Consider the following 18,724-nt stretch of genomic DNA (forward strand, 5'->3'; position numbering starts at 1 on the left):
TTGATTTGTGAGAGTATTAGGGTTTTTATAGTAATAGAAGGTTGGCATCTCTTCCTTGGTGAAGAAGTCTTTTCCTTATAGGAATCCTCTTGAATAGTCTCAAACGTGATGGACAAGACATTTCCTTGTAGGGAAGATCTTCATTAACGTGCGTATCTTCCAGAATTCTCTTTGTGCTAGGATTCCTATTTTCCCTGGGATTCTATGATGATTAAAGTGTGTGTCTCAAGTATTTCCCATCTAGGGTTTTTGCTGTGCCTTAGGCTTGCCCTCTATCGGCCCATGGACTAGGATCCGTTAGGCCCAATTTAACGAAGGTCCGTCATACCATATTTTTACCCCTTCAGTTGCCCCCTTCACCCTATGGGTCCGTCATGCTTGAGTGGAAGGACCAACGGGGTGACGGTTCAATATTCTGGGGTTGACGGTTCAAAGGCCTGTGGGTCGATGGATTTCAAAGAGGACGCCATGAACTGCGCCCATTCTTGACAAGTTGTTTGAAGCAATTATGATACATGACACGTGTTGCTCTTCGATTAGATTTTTCCCCGGATTGAAGCGTCGCTTCGTCTTCCGTGCACTTCCTATATATATATATATATCACACTCCACCTTTCTCATTTCTCCATTTTCAGCTGAAACACATTGTCAGAGTGCTACTGTCATCCTTGTCAGAGAGCGATCCGTTCAGTAGCTGTATTCGTCATCAACACAACTCCTTTGCTCATTCACAAATTTGGTGAGTATTCTCTTTTCACAAGTCCTGCAAATATACTTTTTATTTTCCTAGACTTTATACACACCCGTCATCACTTCTAGATTCGTCAGAGTCTTGGGTTTTGTCGTCACCTGTAGGCAATGTCTAGTGCGTCAAGTAATCAGTCAGTCGTTCGTGATGGGGCGGATTACGAGGAAGTATACCCGTCCGGTCACAAAGACCAAGAGAGTCCAGGCGAAGAGAGGAGTCCATCCGCCTCTTCCTCGTCCTTAACAAATGAGGGTATATGGTTGAACCAGAGGATGTTTTTGATGACGGCGAGGAATAACCAATAAGATCTGTCGTAGATGCTGATGGACTTAGGGAGTTCATCATACTACCAGAGTGGACGGTGCATAACTTCACATCCACCATCAAGGAGAAACACTTCAACACCCTTAGAGCTAATTTTCAAATTCTAGATAATATCCCAATCTGTTTACCCTATGTATCAGAGAAATGTTATTATAAAGGGGTAGAAGGTATCGGGGTGTACGAACAGATGCTGAAGGCGGGACTTAGGTTCCCATTAAGTACCCTTCATCGTGAGCTTCTTAAGTATCTGGGTCTGTCCATCACCCAAATATCTCCGAACGCTAGGAGGGTCTTCATAGCAATGGAGATCCTGTATGGTGCTATGACAGATAATGCTAGAAGGCTAATGGTGCGAGAATTCCTCCATTGCTACCATCCAGATGAAATAGAAAAATCAAGGGGGATGTATAGTTTTGCTAGTAGGAGTTCGTTGTTGAAGGTTGTATTTGAAACCCCCGACTCCAATAGAGACTGGAAGAGTCGTTATTTCTTCTTAGAGGGTGACGAGTGGATGGGTCATCCAGGGGACACGGAACATATACTCGTCGACATGACTTGGGGCGTATTGAATCCGTCCAGTATGCACCCGTCCTAGTTTGTAAATTCTTTACATTTGTTCGGTTATAATTTCTCCATCACTTTTTAACCTTCGTCCTCTTTTGCAGTTAGACGGCGTCCACAAGTTAGTCTTGAGGAGTTCAGTTTTCTTGAGAAGATTTTTCCAAGACCAAGCCGGAGGAAAGGACTTGGGCAAAGTTAGTGACACCTGATACTATCCACTAGTATTGTGACAGTCCTGAACCAACGCTAGAAGCCGTCAGATATAACGCCAAAATTCGCAGACGTAAGTCCGTCAACCTCATTTTGCTTAAATGGCTTTTACTTTTGTTAGTTAATAACTTCATCCGTCCTCCTTTACAGAAATGGATGATGCCAAGAGGAAGGCACTGATTAAATCACATGCCGCCAAGAAAAAGGAGTTCGGCGATGTGGCTCATAAGGGGACGGGCTTAAGTATTCCATCGATAAAAAGGAAGCAACTGTCCAAAGGGGATCGTCCACTCAAGAAACCTAAGGTCCCATTGGAACCAATCGTAGGGTTAATGGTTGAGGGTGCGAAGACGGTGACCCCAACAAAGCATAGGTCTAGCAAAGGCTTTATGAAGGCCTCGTACAGTAGCCAGGAGAAGCCACCTTCCCTCCTCCGTGACAACTCCAAATATGTCTTGGAGCAACTTTCGTCCATCATCACGTCGGAGGACTACGAGGATCTAGGCAATCACTCCACGGTGGCAATGGGGGAGACGGGGCTTTTCGCGATTGCTCAGGTAATCCTTGTCCGTCGGCTTTCCACTCGTCCATTCCACATAGTTTTTTATCTAACCCTTTCTTCTAACTTTTTGTTTCAGTCAATGATTATGATGAAGGGGCTAAAGGATCGGTGCCTTAACCGTGAGACGGCTTTGGAATGTGTTCGAGCAAAGGCAGAGCAAACGGAGGATGAGCTGGGTCAACTTAACAAATGGAAATCCACAATGGAGAAAAAGTTTGAGCTTTCAGAGTAAGTGAGGAAGGAGCTTGAGAAAAGGATGGACGAGGCGAGGAAGGCTATGGAGGCAAGAGACAAGGAGGTCCAAGACCTAAAGGAAAAGCTCTGTCAAGCTAAGAAGGTGGCGATACGAGAGTATCGTGACTCCGATGCCTTGCTGTCCGAGCTGGGAGACTCATTCCTACAAGGTTTTGATGACGTGCTCCGTCAAGTTAAGAAGGCCTACCCTGACCTGGATGTGTCTATGATTAAAGTTGACGACTAAGCCCAGATGTCTACTCTGCCCGTCGCCTCAGAGAACACAGATGATCTTTTTGCTGAGGATGCAGCCCAAGGCGACAAAGAGTCAGCTCAAGCACAGAATGTTCAAGGCCAAGAAAAAGATGCAGACCCTGAAGAATAGAGTTTTTTTTTTTTTTTTTTTTTTTTTTTTTTTTGGCTAAGTTTAAGAACAATCCATTATTAAATTTGTGTATTGAACAGCTGCCCTTCGTGGGTTTTATCCGTCAATGGTATTTATTTTGCTTTATTCTGCAGTTTTATGCCTGTCTTATTTGGTCTTTTGTGTGACGGTTATGATCTCTATTATTTGAACGAGATGTATAAGTCTCCGTCCTTTTCAGGTGTCCACTTCCTGGGCTAAGATTTTCATCCTTAACGGATGACCCGTCCTCTTTTTATCAAGGATAGGCTTATCATTCAAGGATGGTCCGTCTACTTTCATGACTAAAATCTATCTTTTTAGACAATCCGTCCAATTTATGGACTAAATTTTTACCATTTTGGACGTTCCGTCCACTTTTGAACTGTCCACCTTTATGGACTTGTACATAATTTTAGATCTTGTATGGATGAACTGTCCACCTCAAATACTAAGTAGTTTATCCCGTCTTTTCTTGTGGACTTCGAATTTTCACCTTATGGGATGATCCGTGCTTTTTGTGGTTTTTGGCTTATGTCCATCCACGTTTTTGGACATTGGAACTTTTCATTCTCATGGGACGATCCGTCCAGTTTGTATCCGTCCACTTATATGAACTTAAGAAATTCCATCCGCCTGGGATGATCCGTCCATCTTGTGGACTTTGTTTATATCCGTCCACATTTATGACTTTGGATTTTCATCCTTCTTGGGATGACCTATCCAGCTTATGGACTTTATTTATATTCGTCCACATTTATGGACTTAAGAAATTTCACCCATCTGGGATGATCCGTCCATCTTGTGGACTTTGTTTATATCCGTCCATTTTTATGGATTTAAGAAATTTCACCCATATGGGATGATCCCTCTAGCTTGTGGACTTTGTTCATATCCGTCCACATTTATGGACTTTGAATTTTCATCCTTCTTAGGATGATCCGTCCAGCTTGTGGACTTTGTTCATATCCGTCCACATTTATGGACTTTGAATTTTCATCCTTCTTGGGATAACCCGTCCAGCTTATGGACTTTATTTAAATCTGTCCATTGTTGTGGACTTAGGTTAAAAAGGCAGTTATGTCTTAATATTCTTCTTAAAAAATCATATGTTTGTAGAAAAGTACTTGCCCCCTTGGGCTTAAAAAGATACTTGAAGTATTGTAGCAAAAAGTTGTAAGTAAAACTAATAATTGTAGTAAAAACTAAAAAGAAAAACTGGAAATAGTGTCTTTAACTAAAAAGAAAAGGAAATAGCGTCGTTGCTCTCTATGCTGTCTTTACTGATTGTATTTCCGTAGGTGCTCCGTGTTCCATGGGTGCTGAAGTTTTTGTCCGTCCAGTGTCTTGAGGTGGTAGGTACCCTTCCTCTATCATGATGCGATCCTATAGGGTCCTTCCTAGTTGGGGCCGAGCTTTCCTTGTGAAGGATCTCTAGTAGCGCCCATTATCTTTCGTAGTACAAGATCTTCGACCTGAAAGTCTCTACACCTGTGTTGGAGTTGTAGCGTTTCGCCATGAGATTCTGATACCGTGCTATCCTTTACTCCGCTGTCATTCGTACTTCATCCACTAGGTCGAGCTGAAGTTGCATGGCCTCTTCGTTCTTATTCCCATCGTAGTTTTCCACACGAAAGCCTGTTAGCCCTACCTCTGCCTATAGGACGCTTGGTAGCTCATCCAACCAGATGCCCTTCGCCCCCTCGAGCTGGGTCTTGAAGATCTTGAGTAAGGACCAGTTCGTGACTTCAACTTGCCCGTTTACCTGTAGGTGTGCTGGCGACGAGTAGTGATTCTTGATACCTAGCTCCGAGCAAAAGTCCCTAAATGCACTGTTGTCGAATGGCTTTCCGTTGTCGGAGACAAGCACTCTGGGTATCCTGTACCTGCATATGATATTCCTCTAAACAAAACTTCAAATATTTCTCTTCGTGATAGTGGCTAGGGCTTCTGCTTCCACCCCTTAGTGAAGTTGTCAATACCGACTACCAGAAATTTTAACTGCCTAACTGCTACTGGGAAGGGGCCCATGATATTTAGCTCCCACTGAGCAAAGGGCCAAGGGGCCGTCATGGGGGTTAGTTCCTCGGATGGTTGCCTGGTGAGATTACTGAACCTTTGACACTTGTCGCAGGCCTTGACATAGGTTTGTGCGTCCTTCATCATTGTAAGCCAATAGTATCCTGCTCGGATTAACTTGTGCACTAATGATCGTGCCCCCGAGTGGTTTCCGCAGATACCCTCGTGGACTTCCCTCATGACGTAATCTGCTTCCTTGTGGCATAGACACCTCAGGTACGGCCGAGAGAACCCTCTTTTGTATAAAACATCTTTTATTAGCACAAATCGTGATGCTTGGACCTTTACCTTTCTAGCGGCGTCATTCCCATCTGGTAAAACGCCAGTCTTCAGGTATGATATCAAAGACGTAGTCCAATTGCTTTTAGAATTTACTTCCTGCACATTTGTTCCGTCATCAATAAGTGAGGAGTTTTGGACAAATGACAATACCTATTCGAGGACAAGCATAAATTTTGCCGAGGTTGCTTTTGCTAGTCGGTTGGTGCACTCGTTTTCCCCCCTCGGGATTTGAACGAATTTGACTTCGAGGCTATTGATTCGATTCTTTACCTCTTCTAGATACCTCTTCCTCCTTTCATTCTTACACTCGTAGCTGCCATTAATCTGACTTGTTACTACCTGTGAGTCGCAATGTACGACCACGTTTTCAGCACCTACAGCCTTTGCGAGGTCTAGCCCTACCACCAAGGCTTCATATTCTGCCTCGTTGTTGGTTGTGGGGAAATCTAATCAAATCATGCACTCGATCTTATCCCCTTCCGGGGTTTGGATCACTACGCCAGCCACTCCTGCTCGTCTATTTGAAGATCCGTCTGTATAAATATTCCATTGTTGTGTATCCTCTGCCCCCTGGCCGTCTCTAAGAGTGAATTCGGCGATGAAATCAGCCACCACTTGCCCTTTTATAGTTGTTCGTGGATGGTACTGTATGTTAAACTCGCTGAGCTCTACTACCTATAAAGCCATTCTTCCTATTGCCTCGGGGCTACTCATGGCTCTTTTCAAGGGCTTGTCCGTTAGGACAACGATGGTGTGTGCTTGAAAGTACGGTTTGAGTTTTTGCACAGCAGTTATCAACGCGAAGGCCAACTTCTCCATCTAAGGGTACCGCTCTTCTGCTCCTCAGAGCACTCGGCTTGTGAAGTAGACTGGTCTCTGAGATTCATCTTCCTCTCTCACCAGAGTTGCGTTAACAACGGCTTATGAAACAGCTAAATATAGATAAAGCTCTTCTCTCGGCTTGGATGGACTAAGCAATAGTGGGGATGAGAGATATGCCTTTAAGTTGTCAAACGCCATCTGGCATTCATCTGTCCATTCAAACGATTTCCTCAGGGTGCGGAAGAAAGGTAGACATTTGTCCATCGCTTTCGAGATGAACCTATTCAGGGTTGCGATTTTGCCATTCAGACTTTGCACTTCCTTGACCGTCCTTGGCGGTTCTAATTCTATTATGGCCCGTACCTTCTCCGGGTTAACCTCTATACCTCTTTGGGATACCATGAAGCCCAAGAATTTCCCAGTCGTCACTCCGAACGCGCACTTGCCTAGGTTCAGCTTCATGTTATATAACCAGAAGGTGTCGAAGGTCTCACGGAGGTCGCCTAGATGATCTTCTTCGTGTAGGCTCTTTACCAGCATGTCATCAACATAAACTTGTACGTTCCTCCCAATCTGGTGCGCAAACATCTTGTTCATTAATCTTTGGTATGTTGCTCCAGTATTTTTAAGTCCGAACGGCATCACCTTGTAGCAGAACAGTCTCTAGCGGGTGACAAAAGAAGTCTTCTCTTGATCGACTTCTTCCATCTTAATTTGGTTATAGCCCGAGAAAGCGTCCATGAAACTCAAAAGCTAGTGTCTTGCAGTTGAGTCTACCAGACTATCTATCCGAGGGAGTGGATAGCTGTCTTTGGGGCAGGCCTTATTGAGGTCCATGAAGTCTATGCACATCCTCCATTTTCCATTGGCCTTCTTAACCATGATGACATTTGCCAACCAATCAGGGTAGTACACTTCTCAGATGAAATCTGCCTCAAGCAACTTTCGTACTTCCTCGGCAATGGCTTTGTCCCGCTCCTGAGTGAATACTCATTTCTTCTGCTGGATTAGGGAGGATGTGGGTGATACATTCAGTTTGTGAATCATGATTGTAGGGTCGATCCCTAGCATATCCTCGTGACTCCAGGCGAATATGTCTTGATTATCTCTCAAGAATGCCGTAAGCTACTAGCGCACCAGCCAGCTTGCCAATGTACCCACTCCAGTCGTCCGTTCTGGCCTTGAGTCATCAAGGATTATTTCTTCTAACTCTTCAACTGGCTCTGCTACTGTTCGTTGTTCTTCTATGCACATTGTTTTCTGTTGATCGTCCATTTCTAGCATAACAATATAGCATTCTCATGTTGCCACCTGATTTCCACGCAATTCTCCTACTCCATAATCCGTTGGGAACTTGATCATTAAATGGTAGGTTGAAGTTACAGCCTTCCATGAGTTAAGGATGGGTCGTCTGAGAATGGCATTGTAAACGAACAATCAACCACCAGGAATGTTACTTCCTTAGTGATTTGTTGGGGGTAATCTCCCACTGTTACTATCAATGTGATGGCACCGATGGGGAACACTCTCATCCCCCCGAAGCCAACTAGAGGGGCATTAACTGGGACCAACTGTTCTCTGTCAATTCTCATATGCTGAAAAGCCAGGTAATACAGGATGTCTGTCGAATTGCCGTTGTTGACCAGAACCCGGTGCATGTTGTATTCTCCTACCCTTAGGCTGATAACAAGCGCGTCATCATACGGGTGGTGCAGCCTTCAAGCATCTTCTTCTAAGAATCCAATGACGAGGTTGTCGATCTGTGCCATCTTGGGTACAGTGCCCGTGAGTTGGACGTTTTGGACCATTCTTAGGTAGGTCTTCCTGGCTTTTTTGGATGACCCAAAAGTTGTCGTACCCCCTATGATCATTCTTATGTCTCCAATGGGCGGCCTTAAGTGCTTATTCTCCTGTCGTAGGGTCTGCTCTTGGGGCGGATCCGCTTTCTCCTTTCTCACGAACCTCTGTAATTTCCCCTGTCTTATAAGGGCCTCTATCTGCTGTTTCAGATCGTAGCAGTTAGCCGTGTCGTGCCCGTGGTCTCGATGGAAGCGGCAGTACTTGTCCCTTGGTCTCTTGCTGGGATCTCCCTTCAACTTGCCTAGGAATATCAGGGTTCCTTCGTCTTTGATTTGTATCAAGACCTGATCTATTGGGGTAGTTAATGGGGTGAAGCTTGTGAATCTCCCAGTGGGGGGTTTGGAGCGTCTATTATCCTGTCGTTCTTCGGTCCTAGCCACTTTGCGCCCTCTATCCTGTCTTGTGTCCTCCTGTCTTTCTCTTTTTCTAGGCTTATCCTCGTGGGCCAGCAGTGCAGCTTCCGCGTTCATATACTTGGTAGCCCTGTAAAGCACTTGTGACATAGTCTTTGGATCGTTCTTGTATAGAAAAAATAGGAACTTACCCTTTCGTAGCCCATTAGTGAATGTTGCCACGAGTATCTTGTCGTCCGCCTCGTCAATTGAGAGGGCCTCCTTGTTGAAACGAGTTATGTAGGACCTCAGCGTCTTGTCCTCCCGCTGCTTGATGTTCATCAAGCATGCAGTTGACTTTTTGTATCTGTGTCCTCCGATGAAGTGCGAAGTGAACTAAGCGCTCAGCTCCTTGAAAGTACTGATAGAGCCAGGCGTTAACCGACTGAACCAAATTCTCGCAGCACCCTTCAGTGTTGTAGGGAAGGCCCTACACATGATTTAATCTGCAACTCCTTGAAGGTGCATCAAGGTCTTGAAGGTCTCCCGGTGATCTAAAGGATCCTTGACTTCGTCGTAACTGTCTATATGTAGCATGCGGAATTTATGCAGTAGAGGGAAGCAATTGATGGAGGCAGTGAACGGTGAGTCGGTTCGGTTGACTAGGTTGTCAAGATCGCTGGATACTCGTCCCTTGAGGGCGTTCATCATAACTTCCATCTGCTCCTTCATTGCGGAGCCACATCCATGAGGGTTGGGAGGCTTATGTTTTGTCACTCCGATCTGCTTGAGGCGTTACTACCCTCCGATCTCTCCTGGTTCCTGCGATCAACACCAGCACCTTCTTGATTTTCTTCTTGGTTTCCCGTCGCCATGTTCTTTTGTCGCAGCTGTTCTTCTAGAGTCTGGTTTTGTTTGGCGAGGCACTCCACTGCCGTTGTGAGGGTTAAAACCTGTCTCTCTAGGGCAGTAGGTTGTGGCTCGTCTTCCTGAACGGTGTTGGTAGTCGCCATCGAGCGTGTAAGTACCATGCATCCCTCTGTCCAGGTAGCATTTGTATGGCCTACAAGCTGCAATTACGATGCTACTAATCCCCACAAACGGTGCCAACTAATGATGCTGTAAATATCACCAGTGAGCTACACGATCCTTGCACGCTTGTAACTAGATCTGCAAAGAAAAGAGAGAAGACCTAACAGAGAGCACCGGTGTGGTACCGGCCGAATACCCTCCGAAGGTCAAGTTAGAACTATTCTCACAACTCTAGAGTGTTAGAGAGGGGCAAATTATGCGTACCTTAATTTGTGAGAGTATTGGAGCTTTTATAGTAATAGAAGGTTGGCCTCTCTTCCTTGGTGAAGAAGTCTTTTCCTTGGTGAAGAAGTCTTTTCCTTATAGGAATCCTCTTGAATAGTCCTAAATGTGATGGACAAGACATTTCCTTGTAGGGAAGATCTTCATTAACGCGCGTATCTTCTGGAATTCTCTTTGTGCTAGGATTCCTATTTTCCTTGGGATTCTATGATGATTCAAGCGTGTGTCACAAGTATTTCCCATCTAGGGTTTCTACTGTGCCTTGGGCTTGCCTATCGGCCCATGGACTAGGATCCATCAGGTCCAATTTAATGAAGGTCCGTCATACCATATTTTTACACCTTCAGAAAAGATAGTTAATCCGTTGTAGAGGAATTTGTTAAATAGGCCGAACCAACTTAAACATTGCTTCCATTCTCTATTTCTTAATTGTTATAATTTTAAGATTCATGTAAATTGGCATGAACTGGTGAACCACAATCGAGAGTCGATGGAAAATATATTCTGATGCGGTAGTCATTAACTACATTGTAATTCAAATATTAACTGAGTCATTTTCATATGATACATATGTTAAATATTTAGTTCTTAAAGGTATCGAGATATATAAAAATGTTAAAAACTTCTGCAACGTTAAAATGCATGTTTGAATGTGTGCAGGTATTAGTGTTGGCCTTTTAGTATTACTTGTGGGAGGTTCATGGATATATTGGGGACTGAAAAAAGAAAAAGAAAAAAAAGGCTCATCAAGCTCAAAGAAAAATTCTTCCAACAAAATGGTGGCTTACTACTACAACAAAAACTATCTAGTCATAGTGGGTCTATGGAGACAGCCAGAATTTATAGTGCAGAAGAGCTTGAAAAGGTCACCAACAACTATGATGAGAAAAAAGTCCTTGGACAAGGAGGTTATGGAACAGTTTAGAGAGGAATATTACCAGATAACAAAGTGATTGCTATTAAGAAGTTTGTTGATGGCCATTTTGGGAGTCCAAGTGGAACGGAGAAGCCCAGTAACGCGAACAAAAAAGAGTTGGTAAATAGATAGAAAACCCATTAAGCCCAAGCGGCAGGAATAGTGGATAACAGGACCATGAGATAAACAAATGGGCCTTGAAGGAGTAAATGGACTTAAAGGAGCCTGAAAAGAAAGAAAAAAGCAAACCATGGGCAGTATATGATGTGGGAAAGTGAGAATGGGCCACAGCAGGCTCAAAGTAATGAAAGCAAAGAAAGTGAGGGGTTAATGGCAAGCCCATGAGCCCTAAGGATGAGGGATAATGCAATTGGGCCGGGGAAGCCCAAAGAACTCAGTAAAAGCCCATGGGAATGCAAAGTTAAGAAAAGGGTCAAGGAAGCCCAAGAAAAGCAAATGGGCCAAGGACACCCAAAAGAAAGCAAATGGGACACAGGAGCCCGCTAGTGATGTAATAAAAGAACCAATAGTCGTACTGGGCCATTGGGAGAAGAATAAACGGCAGGCCCAAAGAGGCCCAGCAGGATTGAGGCAAACAACTTCACAGTAGGAATAATGGAGTGGCATGGCAGGAGATGGTAGCAGAAAAAAGGGTGGGCTGAGGAAAGGCAAAGCCCATCATCAAGCAAGGCCCAGCCCCTAAGTGGGGCAAGCCATAAAAGAAAGGGGAACCAGAAAATAGCCAAGAATAGATGACAGACTATGCGGGCCAATCACGACAAACGCATGAGCTGCAGGCAGATTTTGGACATACATGGAAGAGAGGCACGAGCAAGGCCCAGATCTCACTAGCCTGTATCCAGCCAATACAGAACATGGTGAGGTCATGGGTCAGAGGTAAGAGGGCATGGTTTGGCAGTGGGGAGAGGGGAAAAACTGATTCTGAGGTTCCCACTCGGGCTCTTTTGGGGGAAGTGTCTTGCTAGGATAACATACCACCCAAAAAAAGCAAAGCTGAGTTGGAACCACTAGATGCATGCCATGATGGATAAGGAGAGAGAAGACACCCACACCATAGCAGGGAAGGGTGCCACGACAGACAAACAAACAAAATAGTTTTCTTTTATATGGTGATTGGGAGTGGCACACAGACGGACCAGTGGTGATCGGCAAGTACACCCAAAACAGACAAAGGTGGTTAAGGGCTAAAATAGTAAAACCCGGTCACGGTAGGCACTATAAAAAGAAGCCCTTTGTCATGTACATGGAGGGGACACCGGCACCACGAGATAGGAAATTGAAAAACCGAGGAATAGAAAACAAGGATTGAGAAAAAGAGATAAGAAAGGGGAATATTAGAAGGGAAGGAAGGAAAAAAGATAGAGAGAGTTAGAGTGGTAGGTATGCACCAATAGGTTGATTCCCTCTCTCCCTCTCAATGTCCCGCTCTCTGCCAGAAACAAAGAATTCTCTTGTACACTAGCCATTCAAGTTCGTTTCCCTCAAAGTGATTAATTTCCACGGCAGGATTTCCCTAGGAAATTATTCACGTTGAGAAGATACATTCTTCCCTCTCTGGTTTTGGTCCTGTGGATCCGATTTGATCTGATTTCTTTCTTCTTTTGATTAACCCATATATTACCCGCTTATTTCCCTAGCTTTTTCTTTATAAAAGTAATTGTTGTTAAATTGTGATTATCTTTTCTTGATTAGGGATTATCTATTCACTTTAATTAAGAAGTCAAAGTACTTTCTCTTGTCTTATTATTATCAAATTTGCCTGCCATGATTCATCTAAAACAGCTCTGCCTGTCGTAAGCGCGCTCTTGGCGAACGAGGCATAGTTTACGCACAAGCCGGACCAAATTGAGTTGCAGCTGGACCGGTCTTAACTCCCTTACTCAGAATATTTGGACCCAGTACCACAGGAGGTAGCCTAGCCCGATATAACCAAAACGGCCCCCCTACAAAGTCTAAAATTGGTAGTCGGTGCCAGGTTGAACAATTCGTAAATGAGATAATTGTGCTTACTCAAATTATCCATTAGATTGTGGTTAAAATATTTGGTTATTGTCTGGAAATAGAAGTACCCTTACTAGTTTATATATTCATCACAAACGGGACTCTTTCTAAGCACATTCATGATAATGGTCGGTCATTATTACTTTCATGGGAAAAGTGTTTGAAGATTGTAGCAAAAACTGCAAGAGCACTTGCATACTTGCATTTTGTAACTTTTGTGCCAATCATACACAGAGATGTTAAAACTGCAAATATATTATTAGATGATAACTTCATAGCAAAAGTGTATGAGTTTGGAGCCTCTAGGTTGATTCCTCTTGATAAAACAAAATTAAACACACTGGTGCAAAGAACTTTCGGATACATGGACCCAGAATACTTCCATACTAGTCAACTAACAGAAAAAAGTGATGTCTACAGATTTGGTGTTATTTTGGCAGAGCTTCTAACTGGTAGGATAGCACTTTCTTTCAATATGCCAGAAAGTGACAGAAATCTAGCAAAGTACTTTGTTTCTGCAATAAAAGATGACCGTCTACTTCAAATTCTTGAGGATAACATTGTCAATGAGGGTAATATTAAGCTACTAAAGGAAGTTGCTAATTTCAGGGGCGTAGCTATGTGTAAGGGTGTAGGGGCCATGGCCCCTCAAAATTTTGAAATTAAAAAAAAAAATATATATATATATATAATTATTTTAATATTTTCAAAATTTAGTCTAAAAAATAAGAGTGGCCCCCCAAATATTTGATTTAGACCAATGATGCTCTTAAAAAAAAAAAAATTTGGTCTAATAATTACAGAGACATGACATTATTTTTCATAATTCTATTTTTTATTGTAAAATTTGCTCTTATCTATACTATTATTTAAGGGGCTTCCCTTATTTAGATTTCTCATTTTTTAGTTCAAAAATACCCCTACACCCCTATGTTTAAGTAGAGACAAAACTAATGGACAATTCGGTAAAAATGCAACTCTAACTCCCACTAAAATATTGCCTAAAAAATAAGACCACTCTGTTGTTAATTTCCAAATTATTTTATCCACTTATAAATTAGATTTTCAAAATAAAAATTATATATATAAAATAAAAACACAGTTTTTTTTTTGGGCTAAAAAAAAAAAGCCTCATCGCATGCGCGAAGTGCGTGTGATGAGGCTAGTATCTGTTAAATATTTGATAAAGTTTGGCACCAAACATATTTGAATCTATATCTTTTTTAACCAGTTATGTGGCAATTAACAAGTCATTGACTCATTAAAAAAATAATGTCACTAAAACTATACATGAAATGTCTCTTTAGTTACTACATAATGGATTAGAGCAAGATAGCTTCAAATATGTTTGAAACCTAACTTATTCCTCCAAGTTTTGGATCATTCATGTTTTTGAAAATTTCATTAGTTCAATTGAAAGATTTTTTTTACTTACTTTAGTATAAAATTTGATAATTTGTATTGAGAATTAAATTTTTTAAGAATTTCACTATAAAATAGTAAAAATGAATTTTATTTTATGTAAGATCGCCACCAAACATAATTTTGATTGAAATTACTAAGCTCTTTTTGTTGTTGTTTGGTGTGTGTATATATATAACTTATCAGATACAAAAGTGTGCATATAATAAAAAAGCGTATGTATATGTGTATGTAAGATTGTCTTGATAAATATATTAGAATTGCAACTTGGCCCCCCAAACAAAAATTCCTGACTCCACCCCTGGCTAATATTGTAAAAAGGTGCTTAAATGTGAGATGCGAGGATAGGCCTTCTATGAGGGAAGTGGCAATGGAACTAGAGGGCTTGGTTATCATGGAAAAACATCCTTGGGGAAATGCTAATGTCTATACAGAAGAGACTAAACCACAGGTCTTGGTTCGTAGAATGGTTCTTTGTTTTTGTTTTGGTAGATTGTATTTAGGACCAAAGCTTTATATTTTTTACATAGATTGTATTTAGGAACAAAGCCTTGTAACGATATTCTACCAAGTTGTATTCATATGTTCAATTAATGAAACTTGAGGTATTTCAGATATGTAAATTGTATATTGTAATTATTTTTTTGTAATATAAAAAATAAGTGGCGACTCCACAAAACCCCAAAAGAGAGGTGCCGATGCCTATCTCTTTTTGAGAGAGGGCACCAAAAAGTCCCAGTCTCTCACAATAAGGTAGGTCAAAATTTTAGTAACAAATAAATTGTATGAAGCTTTTTTTCTTTTTCTTTTTTAATTCTAAACAAAATTACAACAAACTTATCATAAGGCAAAACCTTTTAGGTGGGTTCAGTAAGGACAGTATAGAAACCCACACATATTGTAGGAGAGAGATTTCATGAGAATCTCTCATAAGATAATTTTCCTCTTTTCTCATTTATTCATTACATATAACCTTACAAAATTTATTAGCACAAAATAAATATATAATTAACAAAAAAGAAAAAAGAAAAAAGAAAAGCCTCTGAACATAACAGGTTAATTGCAAATGTTGTTGTAAAATAATTGGAAGGCTCAATAAAAGACGTTGAATCATAATCTTCTCTGTCATACACTATCATATATGAGTGATGGATGGAATTTTTAGAATACATTTTTATTATCCAAATATTGTTTACTTTACCAGATCATTATATATGGTGGTCATGACTCATCACATTGAAAAAAAACAAAAGTTTCGAATGTGACTAAAAACAAGTAACTAGAAAATTTACCCAATAAAAATAAAAGATTGAGCACACCCATAATGTAGAAACATTCAATTTGACTTATGTTTTACCAATTCTAATTCTAATTATATTAATGTTTCAAAAATTAATCAATTAACAAATTTTAGTAGCACTAATTTGACTAATTTCATATTTGTGATAATTTGTTAAATAAATACTAGCCTCTGAGCAGCTCTTCTATTTTTTTGGGTAAAAGTTAATGATTTGTATCTATTATAATTTGAGATTACTATATTTTTCAATCACAACAATATTTAGGGGTGTGATGAAAAATTAATGCACTCATCATGCCCAAAGCTATTTTTGTGATTGAAAAATATAGTAATCTTAAATTATAATGAATGCAAATCGTTAACCTTTACCCCAAAAAAATAGAAGAGGCTAATGTGTATGTGTATATATATATATAAAGAGTTTTTCAAATATATTTTGGAGTCTAATAGAAATTATGAAATCAAGATATAAAGGGTTACATAAGCTAGGAACATGACAATGATATTAATCTAGTCCTAGTGGCTTATGGGAATATAGTGTGGTTGAAGGACAAATATATAAAATTGTAAGTAATGGGACCTTATATATAATTCTCTAATCTTCAGGGGTCAATTGCAATGTGTTAATGGAAATTATTGTAATATGTAGAAGTTCAAATATTTTCTTGATATGGTTGAGAAGATTAAGGAATAATTTTAAAAGAGTTTTAAGCTAAGTCAATAACGTTCAAAAAGTTAGAATATCAAGTAGTATGACTAAGATGATATTAAATACTACCAAAATATCAAGAGTCTTGTAACTCAATTTGTACTTAATGTTTTCAGTAAAAACGTTCTAGATTCAAATTTTCCTCTTCTAATTATTAAATTTTCAAAAAAAGAAAAAAAAAATACCACAAAGACATTTCGGTTGGAATGCATGTTCCTTTCACCATGTGCCAAAATTTTATCTGGTCTACAATGTGTGTATAATGTCATACACAAAATTAACGAACCAATCTACATATTCAAATATAATGTCATACATAAGTTCAATTGCATCTCCAATTCTATCATTTAATCTATAATGATTGTAGCTAAATATTACATATATAAATAATTTAGTTTCAATTGATGCAAGTATACTACGGTGGACTAACTAATCATCTCCCGCCATCCAACGGTTTCAATACTTGGTTTATCATGCTATCATACCTTGTAGTTGTACTGCTGGAACAATTTGTGCGAACATCAATGTTGAATGATTGCGTAGGTGCATTGAGCAAGTTCTCAATCTCTTCTGTATTGACATTAGCATTTCCCCAAGGATGTTTTTCCATGATAACCAGGCCCTCCAGTTCCATTGCCACTTCCTTCATAGAAGGCCTATCCTCACCTCTCACACTTAAGCAACATTTTGCAATATTAGCAACTTCCTTTAGTAGCTTAATATTACCCTCATTGACAATGTGATCCTCAAGAATTTGAAATAGGCGATCGTCTTTTACTGCAGAAACAAAGCACTTTGCTAGATTTCTTTCACTTTCAGGCATACTGAAAGAAAATGCCATTCTACCAGTCAGAAGCTCTGCCAAAACAACACCAAAGCTATAGACATCACTTTTTTCTGTTAGTTGACTAGTATGGAAGTATTCTGGGTCCATGTACCCAAAAGTTCCTTGCACCAATGTGTTTAATTCTGTTTGATCAAGAGGAATCAACCTAGAAGCTCCGAAGTCAGACACTTTTGCTGTGAAGTGATCATCTAATAATATATTTGCGGTTTTAACATCTCTGTGTATGATCGGCACAGAAGTTGCAGAATGCAAGTATGCAAGTGCTCCTGCAGTTTCTGCTGCAATTTTTAAACGCTTTTCCCATGAAAGTAAGAATGACCGACCTTTATCATGAATGTGGTCAGAAAGAGTCCCATTTGTGATGAATTCATAAACTAGTAAGGGTACTTCTGTTTCCAAACAACAACCTAATAGCTTAACCACATTCCGATGGATAATTTGAGTAAGCACAGTTATCTCATTTATAAATTGTTCAACTTGATGCTGACTACCAATTTTGGACTTCTTAATAGCAATCACTTTTTTATTTGGTAATATTCCTCTATAAACTGTACCATAACCTCCTTGTCCAAGAATTCTGCTCTCATTATAGTTGTTGGTGGCCTTTTCAAGCTCTTTTGCACTATAAATTTTGGCTGTCTCCACAGAACCTCGATGATTAGATAGTTTCTGCTGTAATAGTAAGCCACCATTTTGTTGGAAGAATTTTTCTTTTAGCTCAATAAGCTTTCTTTTTTTCAGTCCCCAATATATCCAAGAACCTCCCACAAGCAAGACTAAAAGGCCAACACCGATACCTACACATATTCACACATGCATTTTCACCTTGTAGAACTTTTTAAGCCTTTTATATTTCTCAATACCTTTAAGAACTAAATATTTAACATATGTATCATATAAAAATGAGTCAGTTAATATTTGAATTACAATGTAGTTAATGACTACTGCATCAGAATATAAATTTGCCATCGATTCTAACTGTGGTTCATGCCAACTTACATGAATATTAAAATTATAACAATTAAAATAGAACTAGTAAACCAAAATTTTGAATTGGACTCCTTTGTTAAAACCTTAACATTCTTTCTTAGTAAGAAGAAGCCAATTAACCTTGAATTTTGATGTTATCCTTGCTATTAATTTTCCTTTCAGAAAGGTAGTATAGCATGACTGACTGTCAAAATTTTCTTATTGAATAGGAGTGTAACTTTTTTTCCCCTTCATCATTGATGTCAATAGAATTTATTTTTGAGATTGTGACTAGTAGAGAAAAAAAAGAAATAGAGCGTGGAAGCAATGATTTACTTGATTTGGCCTATTTAATGGCATTCCTTCACCGTGGAAAGACTTCAGTAACTATAAAGTTACAACTAAGTGTTTTGTTGGCTTTATTCCATGCCAAATTTGATTATAATTTCATTCAATTTGTTGTACCCTGTATTTTTTGTGGTATTTAATTGTAAGGGTTATGTAATAGAGAGAGAGAGTGTGAAGACTCAAGCTATTGAAGACAAAAGGGTTTTCGCGGGTAGCTCGCAACTAAGCATCTCGCGAAATGATGCATGTGCCTTTCACATGACTGAAATGTGAAGAGTCAGGACAGATGGAGACAGCTGTGTTTCGCGAGTAGCTCGCGGGTAAGACCTTCCTGCGAGACACCCGTGAAACTTTCTGTTCTGCCAGTCTGTACTATCTGATACACACTTTCTGTACCCACACTATATATACCCACATTACCCACAATTGTTAAGGAGTGCTTCTAAGAAAAAACCCTAGC

At 40.2% G+C, this 18,724-nt stretch overlaps 1 protein-coding gene across 1 annotated transcript; it reads right to left on the reverse strand.

Annotated features, from left to right (window-relative positions):
* Positions 1 to 16,438: 16,438 nt before the first annotated feature.
* LOC126700951 (wall-associated receptor kinase 2-like) lies at positions 16,439 to 17,916 on the reverse strand. Its single transcript, XM_050399113.1, has 2 exons — positions 17,811 to 17,916; positions 16,439 to 17,744 (listed from the first exon to the last, which is right to left on the reverse strand). The coding sequence occupies exons 1-2, from the start codon at positions 17,914 to 17,916 to the stop codon at positions 16,534 to 16,536; spliced, it is 1,317 nt and encodes a 438-aa protein (XP_050255070.1). The 3' UTR covers positions 16,439 to 16,533.
* Between the last annotated feature and the right edge of the window lie 808 nt (positions 17,917 to 18,724).

The sequence above is a fragment of the Quercus robur genome, chromosome 9 (genome assembly GCF_932294415.1).
Source record: "Quercus robur chromosome 9, dhQueRobu3.1, whole genome shotgun sequence".
Lineage (NCBI taxonomy): Eukaryota > Viridiplantae > Streptophyta > Magnoliopsida > Fagales > Fagaceae > Quercus > Quercus robur.

Excerpts from the sequence above, each read along its gene's own strand:
- LOC126700951 (XM_050399113.1), bottom strand. The coding sequence starts at position 17,916 with ATGGCAAATTTATATTCTGATGCAGTAGTCATTAACTACATTGTAATT. Across the intron at positions 17,745-17,810 it reads TAAATATTTAGTTCTTAAAG|GTATCGGTGTTGGCCTTTTA; the intron begins GTATTGAGAAAT and ends GAATATGTGTAG.